Raw genomic sequence first — 22,169 nt, forward strand, 5'->3', positions numbered from 1 at the left:
GTGTGTGTGTGTGTGAGTGTGTGTGTGCGTGTGCGCGCGCTACAGTGGTTACAGGCTGACGGAGCAGAGGGGTTGGTGGATGTGCGGGAATGCAACTGCGTGGCCATTTTCATGTGGCCAGAGGAGGGGATAAAACGGTGAATACAGCACAGGATCTCATTGCGGTTCATAATAGGCGATTGGGGAGGGCTATTTAGACGCTTAATAAAATGGCGACGACTTGGCTAAAATAGGCTGTTGGTTGGTGGGAGCCGAGGAGCAGCTGAAAAGTTGAGCCGTGTAATGTAATAGCGGATTTAGTTTACATAGGAAAGCAGAGCAGGCTGAACCGCGCACTTATTAAAAAAAGTTAATTTGTGAGATTGTTTTAGCAGGACGCACCAGAAAAAAAAAATACTGATCCAAAACTGTGAGCAGTGTTGTTTCCATGCAGTGGGAGCAACACAAAATCTACATAATACACAACAAACGTCACGTTTTACATTTTAATATAGGCTAAACATTCAAATCAGCTAACCTAAAACAATATTAATATTGTTTTACAAACAATTAATTAACAGTGTTTTACAAACAATGAATTAATAGCCTATTGTTTTAGATTAATTAACTTGATTTGAATGTTTATGTTTTTATTAGTAATTAGTAATTAGTTAATAAACAATAGTGATATTAAATTCCTAGTAGATAGCAGTAAAATGCAAAAGTAGTAGGCTATAGTCACACCAGCAGTACCGAAACTGCCGTTTTGTTGTTATTTGCCCCCTTACCCCCCTGTCTTCTTCACAGTGGATGTGGCTACACTGTGATCCTTATTCCTAGTAAGTAGCCTACTACACACAAACTTCTCCCATACCCAGTGAGCAACTAGGTTTGTTCTATTTCCATTAGTCTGCAACGAAATCAAACATACCATTTTATGTTAAGATTATTAGAGGTAGGCCTAATATCACCTACCTAAATGGTTTTCAAAACTGTATTATTAAGGGTCCCTCTGTAGGACACACCCTCATGGTGCCTGTACAGTTGTCTGATGCTGTACTTTAAGATGACATCCTATCATCAGCTGTCACTGGTCACCATGGCTCAAACAAGTCAAGACACCTTGAAGCCTCAGCAGACTCAGGTAAAGCGACAGAGGTAGGCTACTTTTTTTTTTAGCAGTGTATATTCTTGACCTAACTAGAATGAATTTAGCCCTTTGGGCTGCTCTCTCATCAGGGTCCAGCCCTCACTTGACATTCACATACAGGAAATTATTTGTAAGAATTGCTGTAGACTGTGTTTGTAGCTTTCAAGCAAACATTATGTTTTTTTAAATGAAAAGAAAGACTAAAATATGGGGTTTTCACACACATACACAGTTCAGTTTAGTTACAATATTCACAGACTAGTGCATGTAATAGAGAAAAAAAGATCAAATTAAAGATACAATATGTAAGAATATTATCAAGATCAAATTGAGGTGGAATACAAGGAAAGCAAGTAGCCTATGTTATGGAGTTGGTAGAATATAAGAATTTAGTAAATAAAATAAAAATATTTGTAGAGGATATGACAAATATTATAGCCTACTGTAACCTATATATTTTAGAATATTATAAAAGGGGAATGTCTTTTTTTTTTTTTTTTTTTTTTTTATCTCTCTGGAGCCACTATAGGTAATTAGGATTATTACATTGAAGGTACTGTAGCTGCCCCACTGGGCCTTACTATTGGTTTAAAGAATACAAAGTGGGCAAATCCCCCAGGACTCTTGTCAGAACAGCCACGTTAAGAGCTTTTAAACCGCTTATTAAACACTGAACACCTCCACGCTGCGTGTGCAGCTCTCTGAAGTCTACCTGCACGGGTTTGTTTTTACAGGTGAAACATGTCAAAGTCTGATAAACTCCATTTTCCTCAGTTGTTGTTGTCGCCTGGTTCCTGACACCTGATTGGCCAAACGCGTTTGTGATGGCGTGACGTCACTTCCTGCTCAGTGCTGCATGATGGCGGTGCCCATGACGGCCCTGGCACATTGACTTGGCCTGGAGGTGTGCGGTTTACAGACTACCTAACCCGACAGCCACCCCGTTTGTCTCTGCATGACAACAGCCGAAGACTTCACCGGCGACGTTCAATGAGCTGGACGGAGGTAAAACGGCCTCACGTGGCCACACGGCTCCGCAGCGCCGGTGTTAGCTGTTAGCTCAGAGTTTACACAAGGTTACAGCACCGTGGTGTGGATGTGGGCATTACCTGCTGGTTTGGAGCCTCTGGTCCCGGTAATGTGACTTATAACACTGTCCTTCTCCGTGTTTCAGATCATGGCGCTTCACAGACTGTCCTTCAGACTACGGCAAACGGTGAGGTCACTACCAATAAGAGATTTAAACGAGAAGCTGCAGACAGACACATAAGCTGTGCTGTGCAATAATCTCTGTGCATCGGTTTATTCAAATGCCTGTCAATAAACCTGCCATACAGCTGTAACCATGGGTCAGGCAGCTGGTGTTACTGTCAAAGTTCGGTTTTCACTGTTTACATCGAAATATACTGCCTCAGATAGACAGTCGTTTGATAACTGGTTAAATATGTTATGCAGAAAGACCATGTTATTATTAGTTCATACATCAATAGTCAATCGACAGAAAAGTAATCGGCAACTATTTCTTTTTCCTTTTCAAGCAAAAATGTCATTTGGTTTCTTATTTTCTCTCAAGTTGAATTTAATCTTGCTTTTCTCCTAAATTGTAGAAAAGACTTGACTTTTAATGGATAACATGTTTAATCAAAGCAGTCTACTGATTAATTGATGATTAGAATATATTGAATCATGAAATTGTTCAGTTGATGGTGATCAGAACAGAAATATTTATGCTTCCTTATTGTGCTTCCTTCTTTTGGACACTCTGTTTGCCCATTCAGTCCCACAGAAACTGCAAAAAGATTCACCTGAGTTCATCTGAGTTTGTAATTGACTTAAAAGTTATTTATGATATTTGAGCTTAAGGTTTTTATGAAAATACCAGTTGAGTATCTTAAGTCTGTTTGACAGACAGATAAAGTAGATTACAGTCCATGTTTACATTCAACCTTAGTATCAAGTCAATTTCCAGGTTTATATCTTCACTTTATTTTGTCCTGTATCAACACAGCCATGCTCTATTTGCATGTATACATTGTGCATTTTGCAGCTTCTATGACACTTGAATAAAAATAATCCTTCTATTAAACCTTTGCAGGTGTCCCATGTGCGGACCCTCCATACCAGTGGATGTGTGCAGCAGCAGGAGGCCGTGGCTGTAGAGTCAGAGCCCGAGCCTTTCTCAGTTTTCAGAACGCAGGAGAATGATCCGGTGAGTCAAGTGTTCAGACGACTACTGTCCTCAACATGGAGCGATTGGTGATCTATGGTTTTAAACTAGTGAACTCACTGTTTGTGTTTCTCCAGGCATGTCAGTCTGACAAACACATAGGACAGTATTACACTGTTCCCGCCGCACACGTCCGCACTCTGTTCCCTCGGGGCCTCCCCTGGCGCTATCAGCAGCAGGTGGGGTCTTTTTTGTATAACATGCACAATTTGTATTTGTTTTACTAGATCATAGATAATACTTTAGTTTACTTTACTTACTTTTACTTTACTTTCTACTGACATTTTTTTCATGTGTGGTTTTCTAGATAAAGACGTTCAATGAGGCCTGTGTAATGGTGAGGCAGCCAGCTCTTGAGGTCATCTCCTACCTGAAGAAAACAGACTACAGCAAACCTGTGCAGCGATATTTATTCTGTATCCTTTGAAAGGCACAGCGGCGTTCACACAGACAGTAAAGTGACCACACTGTCAAAGATCCTGACTTGTTGATTGTCGTTGACCTTATCAAGCTGTTCAGACGGACTGCAGGGCAGTGGGAAGACGATGTCTCTGTGTCACGCGGCCCAGTTCTGCTATGCACAGGGATGGCTGGTGTTGCATATTCCTGACGGTGAGACAAACAGAGTCACGCACAACTGATGGCTTAATAGTAACCAGAATGCTTCAATAGTTAACCCCTGTACACCTTCTTTATGTTTTTATTACACCCACAGCCCACCTCTGGGTGAAGAACTGTAGAGAGCTGCTGCCCTCATCTTATAACTCCTCTCGCTTTGACCAACCATTACAAGCTGCTGAGTGGTTGCGCTGCTTCAAGACCACCAATGAGAAATTCCTTTCAACAGTAAGTCTTTTAGTCGACGCGGCAGTCTAGTTTACGGACCTCGGTCTCAGTTCATATTTACATTGCATATTTATCAATTTAATGATTCAGAATATATGTAGGAGGCCTGTGGAGTTTAACAAAAATTTGTCAGATTATTAACAAGCGCTTAGGCATTAATGGGCATTAAATGAGCCGCCGCTGCATCTTCACAGCAGTTGCTGATATATGTAAAGCAGTTAAACAGCTTGATGATACCACCTGAGTCTACCCATGTGTGCAACTTTAGAAAGAAGGCGTTTGGATTTAAGCTTCTCTGCATAGCACAGTAGCAACAAAGCAGCACGACTGAGTTTTAAGTTTGTTATTTGATGGAAAAGTCAGACATTTTATTGTAAACAGTCCAAAGTCAGATCTGTATTGCTGTATTGTTGTATTGCCTGTCAAAACTACCTTATTACAAGTACACAAATCCCTCAAAAAGCAACATAATGACATGCTTGCAAGTAACTTCAATAACAAGGAAACACTGAGCAGCTTAAATATTCTTTTTTTTTAGAGTATTAGTGGACATAATTATTGCCAAACTAACTGAGACATTTAACCTTTATATGAACCACAAACCTCCTTTTCCACTTTTCCTGCACGTGGAAAGAGGCACTGGAAACCTGGTGCACAAACTCAAATGAGAATGTAGTCGGTGTAGAGATGGTCAGTGACCCTGTGTTGTTTCCTTCCCAGATAAAGACAAAGCAGCGATACATGTGGACAAAGAGGGAGTTCACTGAGGAGGGAAGTTTACTCGGACAGCTGGTGGATCAGGTGAGTCCTCTCACACTGGACTGTTTTTTTTTTTTGCTTGTGATATTTCTCTTCCTTGGAGATGTGGTTTATCTCATCCTCCAAGACATTTTCATATTTTTATCTGTTACCTATTCTTTCCCTCTGCCAGACTGATTATTTCCCCACAGGGATCATTAAAGTTTCATCTATTGCCTTGCCTGTGCTTAGTGGTGATCAATAGTCAATGAACTAAGCGCGGTGATGGATCAGCACAATATTTTCGTGCCACACACGGACAAAGGCCAAAACAAGCTGGATTTATATGCAGCCTGTGAAATTCTCACTCTTTGCAGTCAAGTCATTTTGCTCTGCTGCTGTTTAGCATCTCGTTTGCTCTAAGACAAGGGAAACTTCAAGGACATTAGTGCTGTCGTATTGGGCCTGGCTTGTCAGTGAGACTATTTTTAGGAGATTTCTGGTGATACTGTGAGTTTTTTGTGGTTTATTAATGTGGTTAGATCTTATACTGATAACCAGATGTCTGACAAGACATAATTTGACAAAGTAGGTTAGACAAACAGATGCTGTGTTTTGTTTCCCACTGAATTTGAAGAATTCTGACAGGATTGAGAGAAATTGTGCTACTTGACCATAACTCAGTTGCTTGGATTTATTGTTGCTAATGTTACAATTTCAGTCTTTAAGATTTCCCTACTGTTATGACTGACACTACATATACAACAGACTTTGATGATGGAGTTTCCTCTGCTGTAGGGTATATCTCGTGTGAAGAGCAGCAGCGATGTGGTGGGGGCGTTGATGAAGGAACTGAGGCTGCAAAGCGGCCAGCCGGAGTCAAACTTCCGCTTGGCCGTGACTGTGGATGGTGTCAACGCCCTGTGGGGAAGATCCACCATCAAGAAGGAGGATCATAGCGCTGTGAGGAGACATATTCACGATCCTGCCATGCCTCGTACTTGTCGTCATGTTTCTGTTTCCCTTTCCGCTGACAAGACGTCTCATGTGTGTCTCTCTCTCACCATCAGGTGGATCCAGAAGAGCTCACTCTGGTTTACAACCTGAGAAAGATGATGAAGAACGACTGGGTGAGAAGAACACACCAAAGGCGCTAACCGCAGCTACATGAGAATATTGTATGTTTTTTTTCTCTTCTCATTAACACTCACTGTCTTGTCTCAGACTGGAGGCGCCATCATCACCACTTTGTCTCAGACGGGGTCTCTCTACACTTCAAAATCTGCATACTTGCCTCAAGAGCTGCTTGGAGAGGTGAGAGGTCATTTTATTGTACCACTTTGCTTTCAACTTCTAGTATTTTCTTCACTTTCTCTAACTTTGGTCATTAGTGAGAAAGTTGCTATTCTGACCTCAAGACTGTGTCACTCCAGTCTTGAGGGTGGGGGGCCAAGGCTGTCATATGCTTTGCTGTGGTTCCGGTGAATATCTCAATTTAAAACAGCCAGTATAGTGCTGGCAGAATGGTTTGTTACATAACAGAGTCTCAGTACAAACTGGTATTCAATATATCAGAGAAGCGTGGTGAAACATTAACATAAACAGAATCAATCCTTGAATGTGTTTCCACCCTGTCTGGTTTGTTCAGCTTGTGTTGTTGCTGCAAGCTGTACCTGTTGGTAGCCTTGTGTGGTCATAGTGGATTATTATATTATTTATTGCAGTCGTATTTATCTGCCATCTGCTGCATGTCACAAGATCAATTTCCTAATGCATAAGTAAATCCATCACCGTCACTCGCCTCCTCCATTTATGCCGGACAGTGATTGAACTGTAAAACTCAAAGTAGGGTCATATACCAGAACTTGTCTCAGCAAATAAAAAGCTTAAGATGTTAAAAGTGGATAAAAATGAATCATTTAGACCTCTGGGCACCACCACGACTTCTTGACTTTATCTTGTATTTTTCAGTGGGTTTATACACACCCAAAAATATGCATTATTGATTTCTTCCCACAGTGCCTCTGAATTATATGGATACTGATATCTGTTCTTGTTTGAATGTTATTACAGAACTTGTGGCGTGCAGGAACTTTGTGATCATGCATAATGATACTGACATTGTTGGTGAACATCTCTGTCAAATACACCTGAAGATGACTGGTTTGGTTTCTTGTGTTCTGACTTCCTGTGTGTTCTGCTCATCAGAGAGGTTTTGACAGCATGGACCCATTTGTCCCAGTGTCCGTGTCCAACTACAGTGAGAAGGAGTTTGAGAGCTGTTACCTGTATTATATGGACCGTCAGTGGCTGCAGCACCCACAGAGTAAATAACACTAATGCCGATGCTCTGCCATGATACACTTATAACATGCAATGACACCATTTTACTAACTTGGATTGTTTTTACTTCATCAGGCCGAACAGAGGATGGGAAGAAGGAACTCATCTTTTTGAGCAACAGAAATCCAACCATGTTGGAGCGAATTTGTGCCTCCCTATGAAGTCACAGACCGACTTAAACCACGCACACACACACACAAACACAAATATCACAGAAACAATATCAGTGTCCTGAAAATACATCAATATACAAACGTCCATGTCTATAATATGTAAATTATGATGCATGTGTGTCTTTGATAATAAAATGTTGAACAAACTAAAGACTGTCTGTTTTTAACTGTGAAAGCAAAGTTAAACGGGATCCACTTTAGAATAAATGTAAGTCTTTTTTTCCCCCTTAACTTTATTATGCAGTCATTAATTGCAAGATATATAGATCATATTAATCCCATAGTGAAATTTCAATCACAGCAGCCACCCCACAAAAATTAAATACATTGCACTGGCTCAAGATCAGGAGTTGGTCCCGTGCTGCACCGTGGCTGCCCACTGCTCCTCAGTGATGGGTTAAATGCAGAGAAAGAACCTCACTGTACAAGCTATATATGTGACAAATAAAGTACCTTTACCTTTACAGATTTAAGGCTGAATTGTATTAAATTATTCAGGTGACTAAAAAAATGGATAAAGAAAAGAAAACACTGTACTATGCCCTAGCACATTTGTACTGTAAGTCAGATGGAAAAGCATTCATCACCATGTTGAACAACTTTAAAATACAGTGGTATTATCTGACATGTAAATCATGACCATTTATTTTTCTGTAAATGAAACTGTTCAGATCAGAAGGGGAAAAGTGAGGCAGTTATGGTGCGAAATCACATTGAAGTATTTCCCAAAGCCAGTTTTATCTCGGCAGCTCAGATGCAAAATGTTGTAAAAGCCTAAAAATAAATAAATAATTAAAAATCAGAGTGGTCAGAGTAGTCCAGATGGTCAATAAAGAGCAGCTATTATTTTCTTTCTTTTTTTCTTTTTTTTACTGTAACGTAACCTCTTTGAATGTCCGGTGCCCCCTGGCTGCAGGTGGAGGTTACTGCAGGGGTGTTCACGTGACAGTTTACAAAGTCACATGACCGGTGAAAGTCGTATTTCCTCAAACTTCTCAGGGAAATAGATCCAGATCCCGGTATGGCAGCCTGGACTAACGTGAGGTGACGGCGGGGTGAAGATATTTGACCGGGCAGGGCAGAGTGTCTGTCAGGACTCAGGAGCCTCTGAGGTGAGTGTGTTTTGCTGTAAGTAACAATGAAATGTGTGTGTGTCAGCTAAATAAACAGCAGCTGGGTCATTGTCAACGTGTGTTTTGTAGTCTGACGCAGATTTGAACTCGTGTTTAGTTCAATGACACCTGGATTTAATTGTGTTTCTAGAGAAAATGGCGTTGTCTTTGCCGTCAGCTGTGTGTTTGACCCTTGTTTTCCTGACAGCACAAGTGGCCCTCTCAACAGGTAACACAACACAATAAAACACAACACAACACCATGACGTATTACAGTTGTCTAAATGTGTCCTTCACCAATTCAATGTGTCCTATGTCTTCTTCACCAGGAAGCAATACATGTGTTGGCAGAAACTTCGGCCATGGCTCAGTGGTGTGTGAGTGTAATGCCACCTACTGTGACAGTGTGGGGTCGGTCCCCCTGCCCCCACGGGGTCAGTACTCCTCCTACCTGAGCAGCATGGCGGGCAGCAGGCTGGAGCCGGGCCAGGGGCAGGTCCAGGTGAACAGCACTGGGGCAGGTGAGTGATGGACGGGGCTGTTACTGGGCTGTCAGTGATGTTGGGGCAGGTAACTTAGAGCAGGGGTCTTTCAGGCCAAGGACCCCCAAACTACTGGAGAGATGGAGCAGGGACCCCTGCTATTTTGTATTAAGTTAAACTGGGCCTAGTATCCCCTTAATTCAGTACTAAGCTATTCAAATAATACACAGGTTCATATATTCATGTTTTTATTTTAAAGGTACAGTGAAGTAGGCTGGCCATTCATACAGTCATTTATAAACACACTTTGTTATATCAACTATGTTTTATCAACTATGTCTGTCAATTGCATGATAATCATATGTTTTTATTTTAAGCATACCGGTATGTGGTAATGAAAAAATATACTAAATTGTATAATCAACCAAAAAAGTGTATGTTTCTGCGGACCCCCCTAGGGGTCACAGACCCCCGTTGAAGACCTCTGACTCAGAGGATCTCTTCTGTTTCTGTCTCTCCTCGTCAGGCCTCAGGTTGACCATCGTTCCCTACCAGAAGTACCAGAAGATCAGAGGGTTTGGTGGAGCCATGACGGACGCGGCAGCCATCAACATCCTGTCCCTGTCCGCTGGAGCACAGGACCAGCTGCTGCGACAGTATTTCTCCAGTGAAGGTACTCCATGTGGCCACTGCTGGCTGCTTTGTAGTACCTGGGTAATGCACCAGAGGAGCACGATGTTCATGTTTTTTCCAGGAATATTCAGGAATTACACATATTCAAGAATTAAATATCATTTTGCATACATAAATATGTAGAAATGAGCTCCAACATAAAGAAAATGACACTTCACACCATCAGTGAGAGCTGTATGAAGAGATGTAAGAATTCTCATTCTTCTGTACGAGTCACATCAAGTGTTTTTATGACTGAGCTGTATGTCTGGCACATAGATACATAGATATCATACAATGGAGAATGCATGAAGACCCATTTACAAAATATTCACTCATGAATGTGTAAATCAAAAGCTTTAGCATCAAAATCTTAGCCTAACATGTATAGAAACAATATAAGTGCTTTATTAGACACTATGTCATTGTAAGCAGATATAAGGTATTTTATGTATAGTTGACAAATACACTTACATCTGCTTACAACTATATTACAGATAAGATATAATGATTCATTATAAATTAACGTATTGTTATGAATACCAAATAATAGTGGGTGATAAGTTTACCTGTGTACCTCAGATTAATTTGGACAGCATAAATATTTTTATGAATTATGAAATACCCATGCCAAAATACTGCATAAAACGTACTTATGTAGGCTGTATCACCAAAATGATTTCCCTTTTATCACTTCAGTAGTGATAATATTGGCACCCATATTAATCACCCAGCTGCTGCTGTGTCTGTGGCAGGTATTGGCTACAGCGTGGTGCGAGTCCCCATGGCCAGCTGTGACTTCTCCACCCGTCTTTACACCTACGCTGACACACCTGGAGACTACAACCTGGACAACTTCACACTGGCCCATGAGGACATCAACATGAAGGTCTGTCTCTCTGTCTCTGTCTCTGTCACACACACACACACACATCCAACAGTGCATCCTCTTATCTCACCTCCTCCTCCCCTCAGATCCCTCTTCTGCAGCGAGCTCAGGCCTTGTCTCCTCGTCCCCTGTCCCTGCTGGCCAGTGCTTGGAGCGCCCCCGCCTGGATGAAAACCAATGGTGCACTCATAGGAAAGGGCTCCCTGAATGGGAAGCCTGGTGGCAAAGAGCATAAAACATGGGCTCAGTACTACATCAGGTGACTTAGTGTGATGTCACATGTTTATAACGTTCAGGTACAATGAAATTTATTCTGATGGTTGCTCTCCTCTCTCCTCTTAGATTCCTCGAGGAATATGCTAAATATAACTTGACCTTCTGGGCTTTGACTACAGGGAATGAGCCCTCTGCAGGACAGATGACAAACTACAGGTCTCACCTCAGTTCGTTTTGCAGCTGATTTTTATACAAAGCGATATTAACCATCCTCACGGCTTCACAACCGGCTGAGAGGTATCTTTGTCTCACTGCAGTTTCCAGGCTCTGGGCTTCACGCCTGAGGAGCAGCGGGACTGGGTGGCTCTGGACCTGGGCCCTGCTCTGCATGCTTCATCATACCCCCACACACACGTCCTCATACTGGATGACAACCGCCTGCTGCTGCCTCACTGGGCCAAAGTGGTGAGTCCAAGGACAGAGACAGGGAAAGGCCACAGGAAACTTTATTATACCTGAGGCTACACTGGTGCTGCGGAAACCAAGACAGGACTCATCAGTGTAGAGTTTTTGATACAAGATAACCAGATCATCTTCAGATCAGAATAGCAACATATTATAGAGGATATAAGGTCACAGTGGTTAAACGCTGGTGGAGAGGAAAAATACTCACTCTATGGTGATGTAGCTGTTGGAATAAAGGGGTCTCATCTTTTGGATCCAACTGGTTGTCAAGACGAAATAATCTAGGAAGGAAACATCCTAAACCATTCTACAAGAGACAGGACTAAAGACTGAACATGGCTCTGTCCACACAACAGATGTCTGCTGAATTCGCCAAGTTAAACTTAAGGCTTTTTTTTTTTTCAAAACCATTTTATTACGGCACAATTTAATACCTTGTTTCACAGTCATGCCACCCGAAGAACTAAAGTATGATGGAAAACCAGTAGGAGCAATTTTACTTAAGATTATTTATTGTCACACCACTGAACTTCCCAGCAGTGTATAGCAATAATTCCAGATGATATAATCAGTTATATTAATGTGTCCGGGATAAAAAATTATTCATTTATTTTAAGGTTTTGCCAAAATCAACTCAGCTACTGCAGCTAGCAGTGTTAGCCACAGGTCTAAAGGTAGTTGACACAATCATAAAATGGATTTACACAAAGCATCCTGCATGAATAATCTACAATAATCTCAGTTTTAGTTTATCGGTCTGTAAAGGTGATAGCCTGCAATAAAGCTGCAAATATATTTTAAACAAATACTTCTGCTTATAGAAAGCAGGAGAAATATGTGGGGTTATTATAAATGAAAGTGAAGAGTTTTTAATAACTTATAAGACCTTTTTAAGGACTTTTCACATAAATAAATGCTAAATGCTCTGTGCTCTTTGAGACCATTCAGTGCACTTTCACCCTTCAAATTTGGGGTTCAATATCTTGCCCAAGAACACTTTGACAAACAGACAGGAGGAGCTGGGAATGAAACCACCAACTTCCTGATAAGACCCCTTTCACCTGCATTTTAAAGTAGAAACTCAGTTTTCACTCTAGCTACTCCTTCTCTAATCCCTGCAGGTCCTAAATGATGTTCATGCAGGACGGTACATTCATGGTGTGGCAGTTCACTGGTACATGGACAGGCTCGTCCCAGCTGAGATCAGCCTGGGAGTCACCCATCATCTCTATCCAGAGTATTACCTGTTCGGCACGGAGGCCTGCGCCGGGTGGAACCCACTGGACCGAGGGGTGAAGCTGGGCAGCTGGGACAGGGCCGAACAATACGCACATGACATTATAGAGGTATGATCGTTTTATCTTATGCATGAGGGTTGTGCTTGTTCAGTCAGATCCACGGTAACAGATGTGAGATTTGACAAGCTGTGAGTTGTTCCTGAAAAGGTGAGTCACCTCCCCTGATGCTGCAGTGCAGGTTTACAAGTTGCACGCTGCTGCACATACTCTACAGAAACTGCCTGCAGGCCATCAAAGCAAGCTGGAACTGGCATCCTGTTTCTTCTGTCTTCACTCTCAAAGGAAATTGGACTCCATCCATTCCATCCATTTTGCATGGGGCGCATTCAACCTCTAGACGTCTGGAGAGTCAGGAGGGTTTTGTTTATGTAGAAGTGCTGTCCTTGTGACGTCTAAACAAAACACCAGGCTCCTCACTGATGGAGTCATTTAAACAACACACCTCACTCCAAAGTTACACAGCTTCAACTCGATGCTAAGCTGTGGGTGTTTTCTCCATGGCAGGACTTAAATCACTATGTGGTGGGTTGGACTGACTGGAACCTGGCGTTGGATCAGACCGGTGGGCCAAACTGGGTTAAAAACTTTGTGGACAGCCCCGTTATAGTGGACGCAAAGCGTGACGTCTTCTACAAGCAGCCGACTTTCTATAGCTTGGCCCATTTCAGGTAGTTCATAATGTTTGTTTGCACTGTTGTGTCCGGTTGCACCTGTTCCATCATCACAAGGTGTCAGTCCAATATGACATCACATAAACCTACTTTTTTTTCTTTTTTTTACACAGTAAATTCCTGTGGGAGGGGTCACAGAGAGTGGGTGTGTCCGCCAGTCACAAAACAGACCTAGATTACAGTGCCTTCATCAGACCAGATGGCTCAGTTGTGCTCATCATACTCAACAGGTACTGTACATGAAATATGTTGGTGTGTGTGTAAATGATTATGGCTTTAACTGAACCATGTGTGCATGTGTTTGGTTTGTAGGTCATCGTCAGTGGTCCCGTTTGAAGTGTGGGACCCGGCTGTGGGCTACATCACCTCCACTGCTTCGGCTCATTCAGTGCTCACACTTGCTTGGAACACACACTGACCGTAAACATGAGGGCATAGGTGTCTTTCTGTCATCAGCCCTGCTTTTCAGCAAAACAGATGGACTTAAAATAACCCTGACTCATTTCACATGCAACCAAAATCTTAATATTGCCTTTTTTTTAAATGCACCAGTTCTTATCAGGGATGATACCTGGAAGTAATGAATGTGAAGCGTGCCTTGATTTGCAGCTAATAAGATGCTTTGTGTCCTCACAATGTCAAATCTCAGAAGAAACCGTATAAATGTACAATGTTTGTAAATGCCTTGTGTTGTTGCTATTTAATTTTGAATTTTAAATAATCCACATGTTGTTCTGAAATCCTCCCTGTCGCATCTAATGTTATATGTATAATTTGGTGCAGAGATGATGTAAAACAATGTAGGATTGTGAGCAATGAAGATTAAACCATGACAGTTTTTTTGTCAATTTATTAATACCTCATAGACATTTTTTTTTCATATATATAATATACAGTTTCAATAACCAGGTATTTCACATTTGTGTCTCCATTCTCAATGTTTTTTTTTTCTTTGCAAACCATAGGTAGTTGGACTAAAATTATTTACATCAAAAAAAAGAAATGTGATTAAAAATGTGAAACAATAGACGGTCATAAACAGGAATAAAATGACAGAGGGGTGCCATTTGTTTATAATATATACACCAGGAGGAATATGTTGAAATCATTATCATAAAGCATTAGATAATGGGCCAAGAGCCGTAGACTTTTAATTTCATTCCCTTACTGGTACAACATTTTCAATTATTCTTTTCAGATGAAGAAAAGTCCCAAAAGATGTGAGGAATCCCTTGCTTCCATTTGATGTCAAAGCTTCCATTTGTTGCCATTAGACAACAGCTACTCCACATGATTCCTACAGAATAGTCTTGTGATCTTAAGTGAATAGTAGCACTACAGAGGATGGACACAACAACATGAACACCCTTAACAATGTGATCCAAAAAAAACACCACCAGAATAAATAACCGCAGTTCAATCAGCATCTTTCTGATTCAACCTCAAGAAGAAAGGAACATTAAAGCCTTCGTAGACAGAACAGTTACTGCAGGGATATAGGTGTTCATGTTGTTACATCCAGGCTCTGTCAATGCCCACAATTAAAGTAACCCCTACTGTATTCCCATATGCCGTACAGGGCTCAGTTGCAGGTTTCAGCGAATCATCGGGTGAGTAAGGAAGGAATAGTGTGTGATATAAAGTCTGGCATTTCCCCACAAGAGTGTATTGCAGCAGTGCATTTCAAGAAAGATGGAAAAGGAGTTTGCTGAAGAGGTGGAAGTAGAGAAGACATGGGCTTGATCACCATCAAACTAGGCTGGTTTGTTATGAGGCAAAAATAACAAAAAACGAGAGAGATCTAGTGGACCTCAACGGACTGTTAAGACGTCTGTTTGGGTGTCTGTGTACATGGTTGAGGAGAAAGGCATTGAAATAGAAAATAAAAATACAAAAAAAAAAAAATCAGACTGAGATGATTATGACTGCAACAGAGATGAACAGAGGAAAGTGAGAAGCGTTTTTTTGTCTTCTCCGTGTGTTGTAGAATGTAGGCGTGGAGAACTGAGGGATGAGACAGGTGGGTGTCTCAGAAGGACCATCTCTCCTGTGGACGAGGGTCCATAGAGAGGGAGGGGGACTGTGATGGGGGCTCGCTGCTGCTGTCTTCTCCGTTCAAGCTCTTCCTACACACTGGACATGTGTCATGCTGCGTGGCCACAGAACAGAATGTACATAACGTTAGCTTTGGGCAGTTTTTCTCATAAGAGCTGTAACAAGCGGGCTTCCTATTACATGATACTTTGGTTGCATGGTCCTCCTGTCTGCTCAGTCAAATATACATCAATGTCAAATGAACGGTGGAACAGGGGCAAGTTCAGCAAGCTAATCCAGGATTTAGCATTAAACAAATGTATTAGTGAATTTACATAATCTGAATCAGGGATAATATATTAAATATTTTTCCAACAGAAGCTATTTTAAAGGTTTTGGCTAGTAAAAGTCTACACATTTTCTTACGTACTGTCGACAAATCTCATGAGAGGTTTGAAACCCACAATGACTTGATCCAAAAAACTAACAAGGCCAAGCTTATTCCTCTGTGTCATGGCCACACAGCCACACTGGGCAACATGTTCCTTGATAACCATAAACAAGGGAAATGTTTATTTGAGTTAATCCCACATACATGGTCCTGCTGCTGTAAATACTGGGCACCAAATGAATCCGCAGCTGCTCCACTTTGTAGCATTTGCTAAAACCTACAGGACGCAGCTCCATAGGAAAATTACTATGCTTTTTAAATGAAAATATAATTATTTAGGAGACATTCTTTAAGGTTTGTGTCTTCAATGTCAAACACACAGGATTTACTAACGATAGAAATATAAAGCAGGCTCAACCTTTTGCTCTGAAGTTTATGCCTATTGCCAGCTAGCCACAGTCAATGTTTTGTTCAAGTAAAGTACAAGCACTTTAAATATCTCACATGCTGTACACTACGACATGTCATTGTGGATCTAGCTCGTTAGTTCATTCCATTAAGTTTTGCTTTCTTTGTTTTGACTCACCATTTCCAGCCATGGTACTATACAGTCTGAATGAAAGAAGTGGTTACAGGGCAGCTGTCTGACTGGCTCTCCGACTGAGAAGTCCTCTTTGCACACCGGACATTCCATACAGCAGTCTGCAGCGGAAAAGACAAACCTGTTAGTTTGTTTGTTTGTTTTTCATCATTCACTGATTCCTAGTGAAGATCATCAGTCATTTTCTGCGGTAGACATCCACCAAATCCCAACCAAAACAAGTTTCCGTCATCAAATTCCTTAACAGGGGATCAAGACAAAGACAATATAATGGTGCTGAGGATGCTCTGACTACTGACTGAAATAAGAGCTTTAAAAAAAAGCACTCAGACCTTCATTATACCAATCAATCTATCAGACTTATGCCGAGCTAACCACACACTTACAACTCAGTGGAAAAACAGTACAGCATATACAGAAGAGAAGTCAGAAAAGTACACTGGGATAAAGGAAAGACTGGTGGTGAAAGACCGGTGAGCCAAATGATATAATTTATGCAATGAACTGTTGATACTCTCAAGGTTAACAAACACTCTGTACCAAACAGACACAGCTTCAGAGGCATCTCTTGGCAGCGACATATAACAGAAGTGCCCGTTGATGCTACTGCTGCAGAGACATCGAGTGTCGTTTACATAGTGACAAATGTGTTTTTAGCCATATATGGATGATGATAGACATTAAGGATACGTATGTATGCACGTCATGCTGCGGTGACTTCTGTCTTGACATCGCTGATTGCTTTGTGATTGTACAGCACATCATAATGGGTATTTTAGTGGTGCAACCCAATTTCATTTTCTACTCGGAAATTAGCCACTTTTTTTTTTTTACTACGACTGAGTGACTTTAAACAAAGACTTAGCTCCAGGCGTGTATTCAACCAGTTGTCTAGCTCTAACTGAAATTTGCACAACAAACATCATAAACACAGATGAATTTAGAGAGAAAACTACGAAGGGTGTCTCACCTGCTTGTTCCTGAGAGATATTGACAGTTGGGAGAGAAGAGATCTTCTCTTTCTCTGCTGGAGGAGGCCCTGTGTTTTCCAGCTGACCTAGTAACTACACAAACACACACAGGTAAGCTAAAGAGAAATTAAAAGGTGACACTTTTAAAATTGGCAAGAAGTTCTGTTAAGTTTGGTTTACCTGCGTTATCACGGCGTCTAACCCTCCCTGTCCCCAGGCGTAATCCCCTGGGTTAGAGTGCAGCATCCCCGTCCTGAAAGAGGCACATAAATGGCTCAAGCTAACGAGAAATAGCGCTACCCTGTGACACTAGTAGTACCACTGTGCAGCTACTCTAATGTCATCTTACCATGAGAGCGGGGGCGACCCAGGGACTGCAGAGCTAGCAAAGAGGCCAGCAAGAAACTGTTGCACAATCCTAGCACGCAGAGAAAAAATACAGTACAGTTAATGTCACTGCCAAAAAAACAAGAACAGTTAGGATTGTAACAGCATAAATAGCACTGTCATTATCAGATGTGGGAGGATGCGAGTCAGAGAGGAGAGCCAAGAGGACGGTGATCGAGACGGGAGACGGTTACTCACCCTTCCACGGCAGGCGAGCGGTCTGGCCTGCTGCTGCCTCTGGACCGGTATCTCCTCTGGCTGTGCAGGCGAGGAGGGCGTCCTGGTCCCCAGTGTTCCCCAGCTCCTAGTAGACCACCCATAGGCCCCCCTAAGCCTGCTGGGACTGACCCCCCGATTGGTCCTCCACCCAACCCCCCCAGGTCGCTGAGACTTCCCAGGCGTCCTCCAGGGAGCCGAGGTTCTGAGTCGGGGGTGTCGCTGTCTGTTGTAAATGGCCGCTCCAGTAACAATAAGTGCCATAGCTACAGGGTTGTCGCAATATGATATTTTGGATAGAAAGTAGTTTTATGGAGGGAAAAAAAGGGAGCGAGATAAAAAAAAAACAGGGGCGAAAGGAAAGATGAAAGGAGAAAGAGAAATAAGAATTAATCAAAACACATGAAATTATTGCAACCAATCCTCTTTGCCCCCCTTCCCCACCCAGAAACCCTCAGATCAACCCGTACCTCTGCGAACTGTGTGGCTGTGTCATCTATACCATTTGCACCGCCCTCTAGGAGACTGAGAGAAACAGCACACGGAACGGGGGACAAAAAGACACATTATTAGCAACATTCACTGAACGTCTCTACATGCATGTTCAAGTTCAGTGTCAGCTTGGGACAAAACTGCACGGTGAGACTACAAGTTTAACAGCATAACATGTAGGTTTGTTTGTAAAGACGCTTCAGAAAATATGTAAAAGGTCTGTCAGCCCACTTTTGTTTCCTGACACTAACAAGCCTTAACATCTCATGCTGTCTGTCTGTAGATGAGCCGTGCGGTAGATAAGAATAAAAAGTGTCTCACCTGGAGTCTTCTGTTACTTCCTCTATGAACCCTGAATCACATCTTGGACAGATGTACTCCTGGAGAGAATAAAAACAAAGTCTGAGTCATTCCCTAGAAACCGAGGTGACACATTCAAATGTCTTAAACCTGAGGGCATTCAGTTGACAATGATATGAAATAGTTAGGAGCAGGGAATGCTCAAACGAATGACATGGTCTTATTGTACTCAATACAAGTTTCTCATATGAATTCAAAGTTGCAGTTAAAACAACAATAAACTTCAAGGTTGCATTTCTTGTCTTGCAGATGTAAAAAAGTTTAATCTGATGTAACGTCTTGAAAATATTCTTCTATATTCACTCAGCCTTACAGGGAAAATCATGAAATCATTGTAAGGACCTTGTGCTGCCTGGCTTTGTCAAGAAAAGGACACTTTGTCAACTTGTCTTTGAGAGGATACTATCAGCAGGATTTGTATGGCGGCCTGTGTTTGATGAATGCAACCCAGGAGGTAGAGCTGGTCTGCCAACCACACCTACAGTAGAGCGTGCAGAGTTTAAAAGAAGCTACTGTAACAGAATGAGGAAAACACTCCACTGCCACCTAGCACAGCTGGGTCACGTGTTGTCCACTCACCGGAAGCCTGGGGTTTTCAACATAGGGTTATTTAATAGGGGTGTGAATCTTTGGGTGGCTCACGATTCGATTCGATTCCGATTTTGAGGGTCACGATTCGATTCAAAATCGATTTTCGATTCAACCGATTCTTGATTTTATTTTTGCGATTTTTAGTTTGCTTTATTAACACCAGACCATGTGAAAAAGTTGAATGATGATGATATCTACAGACTATTATATCAGAAGCCATATTTCCCCCCCAAAAATGCACATCACATGTTTCATATTTACTCAGCAGCAATATATTTGAACCATTTTAAAGTAAACTGCTACATGAAGCTGATTTTATAGGCTACTCTCTTTCAAAAGCCTGGACTGAAGGGATGTGAATATTTGGGTGTCTCTATTCGATTCAAAATCAGTTCTCATGCACATGCACATAGACATGTATCACCTGTAACAAAGGCGCTGCTAAAAAAAAAAAAAAAAAGACGGCACTCCGCTCTCACGCCAGCTCACCTGCAGCCTGTCTGACTCTGCAGCGCCACAGAGGAGCTGTCAGAGGAGCTGCTGCTGGTCCTCTCTCTTCAGCCTGCTGTTTGGCTGCACTTTGTATGAGTTTAAAAAAGTGAAGATCTAACGTCACCTGAGCACCGATCAGCTGATCCAGAGCGCAGTGGATGTGGCTGCTCAGCTGGAGCGCGCGTGTGTTTAACGGCAAAAAAAAAAAAAAAAACAGCGATCGTCCTCTCTCCTCAATAGAGGGTCGGGTTGCTGATGGGCACAAGCCTAGTCACAGACATTCAATAGAGCATTTAAATCAGATCAGTTAACGTTGTAGGTGGTTAACGAGTGTCTTTTAGCGCCATGGCGTGCTGCAGCGCTGTGTATACGGCGCTGTGAGGGCGCATATTGAGACGGAGGAAAATTAATAAAAAATCGATTTTTGAAGATTATGAATCGATTCAGAATCTTAGAGAATAAGAATCTCGATTCTTACATGAATCGATTTTTTCCCCCACCCCTATTATTTAATATTCAAACAGGGTTATGAGAGCTTAGACCAATATATTTGCTTGCTTTAATGAAAAAAAAGTAGGTCACAAAAATTGCAACCTCTCATATTATTTTATACTTTTGTATGATATTCTGCTTGGAGCTGACGGTGTGCCTTTGAAATGAGAAAACATATTTGTACCGTTCTCAAAGTCACTCACAACAAAAATGGTTGAGAAATCTCATCCTAAACAGCTAATGACAATTGTGTATCATTTGCTCAGTAGTTGTATTTACTGTTGTATAAATGGACACAGAACTAGGTGGTCCTGGGGATATACTATGAAAGTGCGAAGTGATAAACGCGGGTGTTGCAGTCACTTGGCTCAGTGAAGACATGCCACAGGATTGAGACAAGCAGGCCTGTTTAGAGTCCATGACAACGCAGACGGAAAGTACCCTGAACCGTACCATAAAAATAAAGACTGAGTCTGCAGTCAAGAAGTTCATCAGGAGGACTGACAGAAGACTAAATATACATATTAGGCAGCTTCTAATCTTTATTTTCACATTGGGTTAATCTGCCAGTCATTTGATGGTTGCTTAATGGATTAATCATTTGGTCAAACTTTAATAAGATGCTTATCACAGTTATCTCCTGGCATGCAGGTTGATGTGCTCAGATTGCTTGTTGTCCTCGTTATTAGACTGGAACCAAAGATATCATGTCTACTATGTTGCAAGAATACTGTATAAGCACCATCAAGTGTGAGTATCTGGAAATAAAGAGAAAGAAAACGAAAATAAAAATAAAAATAATATAAAAAATATATAAATATCTTACATTTAAGTTTTAACAATTAACCAATGATCCACGTAGCTGATTAATTTTCTGACAGTTTACTAACTAATTAATTAACTTATCATTTTGTCTCTAGTCAGCACAAGGCAATACAAGTATACAGCTCCACAAACAGTTTCCAAAACGACCATAACGTTGAATCCTCACTTCTCTCAAACTATTTAAACAAACCTTAACCTTGTAACCTTTATGTGTCTGGGATTTAGCCTACTGCAGGGCTGTTGAGTCCAGATTGAGGTTAAGTGAGTGTAGGCCTACCTAGTAAACTGGCTAATGAGATATGAAACTTTCACAACTCTCTAGGATGTTGAAAATGATTTAAAACATCTAAAAGTTGATAAAGTCTGTAGAAATAGTATGTCAGGCCAAGGTCCAAACATTATGTTGTTCTCACTTTTGACTTTTAAAACTGAAAGCAAACACATTTGTGTTCCCGAAAATTCCCCGACTCCTCCTGTCTGGTATGTTTTACCAGAAACTGCACCTGAAGACAAGGATAATCTTATTTGAAACAAATAGTATGTAAAAATTCAATGCCAAGACCCTCTTTCTCTCAGCTGTTTGTGTTGTTTTGTGCACAAACACAACAACCCCAAGCTCATGTGCCAAGTGTCGACTTTTCTGACCAAACTGTCGCAAACATATAAACTAATAGAACCAGTCGATATTCGCCTTTTATTTCCTATTTTTGACGAAGACATCTGCGAGTGTCACGAGTTTATTTAGTGAGTAACAACAACAAATGCCGCTAACTGCTAACAGGCTAGCCAGGGTTTAGCTGTAGCAACCGGGCGAAAACAAACGGTATTTCGGACAAATGCTGACTTGTCAACCGGACATATTACACAGGAGAGGGTCGCACGTAGAGAGAGAAAACCGCCTGCCTTACCGGGAGTTTGGGGTTTACTTCTCCTTTACAACAGTGACAGAAAAACCGATGCGGGGGAACAGCCGCAGCCTCCGCCATCTTCCCCAGACCAGCACACAAACACTGACGTCGGTCCTCCACAGACGGAGGACAGCTGTCCGCCGCCAGC

The 22,169-nt window shown here is 41.7% G+C and overlaps 3 protein-coding genes across 3 annotated transcripts; 2 read left to right on the forward strand and 1 right to left on the reverse strand.

Annotated features, from left to right (window-relative positions):
• Window positions 1–84: 84 nt before the first annotated feature.
• Window positions 85–7,607, forward strand: dap3 (death associated protein 3). Its single transcript, XM_083988850.1, has 14 exons — window positions 85–137; window positions 1,904–2,134; window positions 2,304–2,345; window positions 3,225–3,338; window positions 3,434–3,535; window positions 3,664–3,772; window positions 3,876–3,968; window positions 4,072–4,202; window positions 4,923–5,003; window positions 5,739–5,903; window positions 6,011–6,070; window positions 6,165–6,254; window positions 7,149–7,266; window positions 7,359–7,607. The coding sequence occupies exons 2-14, from the start codon at window positions 2,120–2,122 to the stop codon at window positions 7,442–7,444; spliced, it is 1,206 nt and encodes a 401-aa protein (XP_083844976.1). The 5' UTR covers window positions 85–137; window positions 1,904–2,119; the 3' UTR covers window positions 7,445–7,607.
• An 813-nt stretch (window positions 7,608–8,420) lies between these two features.
• gba1 (glucosylceramidase beta 1) lies at window positions 8,421–15,166 on the forward strand. Its single transcript, XM_083989233.1, has 12 exons — window positions 8,421–8,568; window positions 8,720–8,797; window positions 8,898–9,089; window positions 9,577–9,723; window positions 10,478–10,611; window positions 10,698–10,870; window positions 10,954–11,043; window positions 11,145–11,292; window positions 12,414–12,638; window positions 13,095–13,258; window positions 13,375–13,491; window positions 13,574–15,166. The coding sequence occupies exons 2-12, from the start codon at window positions 8,725–8,727 to the stop codon at window positions 13,677–13,679; spliced, it is 1,569 nt and encodes a 522-aa protein (XP_083845359.1). The 5' UTR covers window positions 8,421–8,568; window positions 8,720–8,724; the 3' UTR covers window positions 13,680–15,166.
• On the reverse strand, window positions 14,095–22,139 carry rnf115a (ring finger protein 115a). The gene is made up of 9 exons (XM_083989234.1): window positions 22,022–22,139; window positions 18,675–18,733; window positions 18,332–18,386; window positions 17,844–18,127; window positions 17,608–17,676; window positions 17,439–17,511; window positions 17,258–17,351; window positions 16,273–16,388; window positions 14,095–15,410 (listed from the first exon to the last, which is right to left on the reverse strand). The coding sequence occupies exons 1-9, from the start codon at window positions 22,097–22,099 to the stop codon at window positions 15,291–15,293; spliced, it is 948 nt and encodes a 315-aa protein (XP_083845360.1). The 5' UTR covers window positions 22,100–22,139; the 3' UTR covers window positions 14,095–15,290.
• Window positions 22,140–22,169: the final 30 nt, after the last annotated feature.

This window comes from Trachurus trachurus, assembly GCF_905171665.1.
Source record: "Trachurus trachurus genome assembly, chromosome: 16".
NCBI lineage: Eukaryota > Metazoa > Chordata > Actinopteri > Carangiformes > Carangidae > Trachurus > Trachurus trachurus.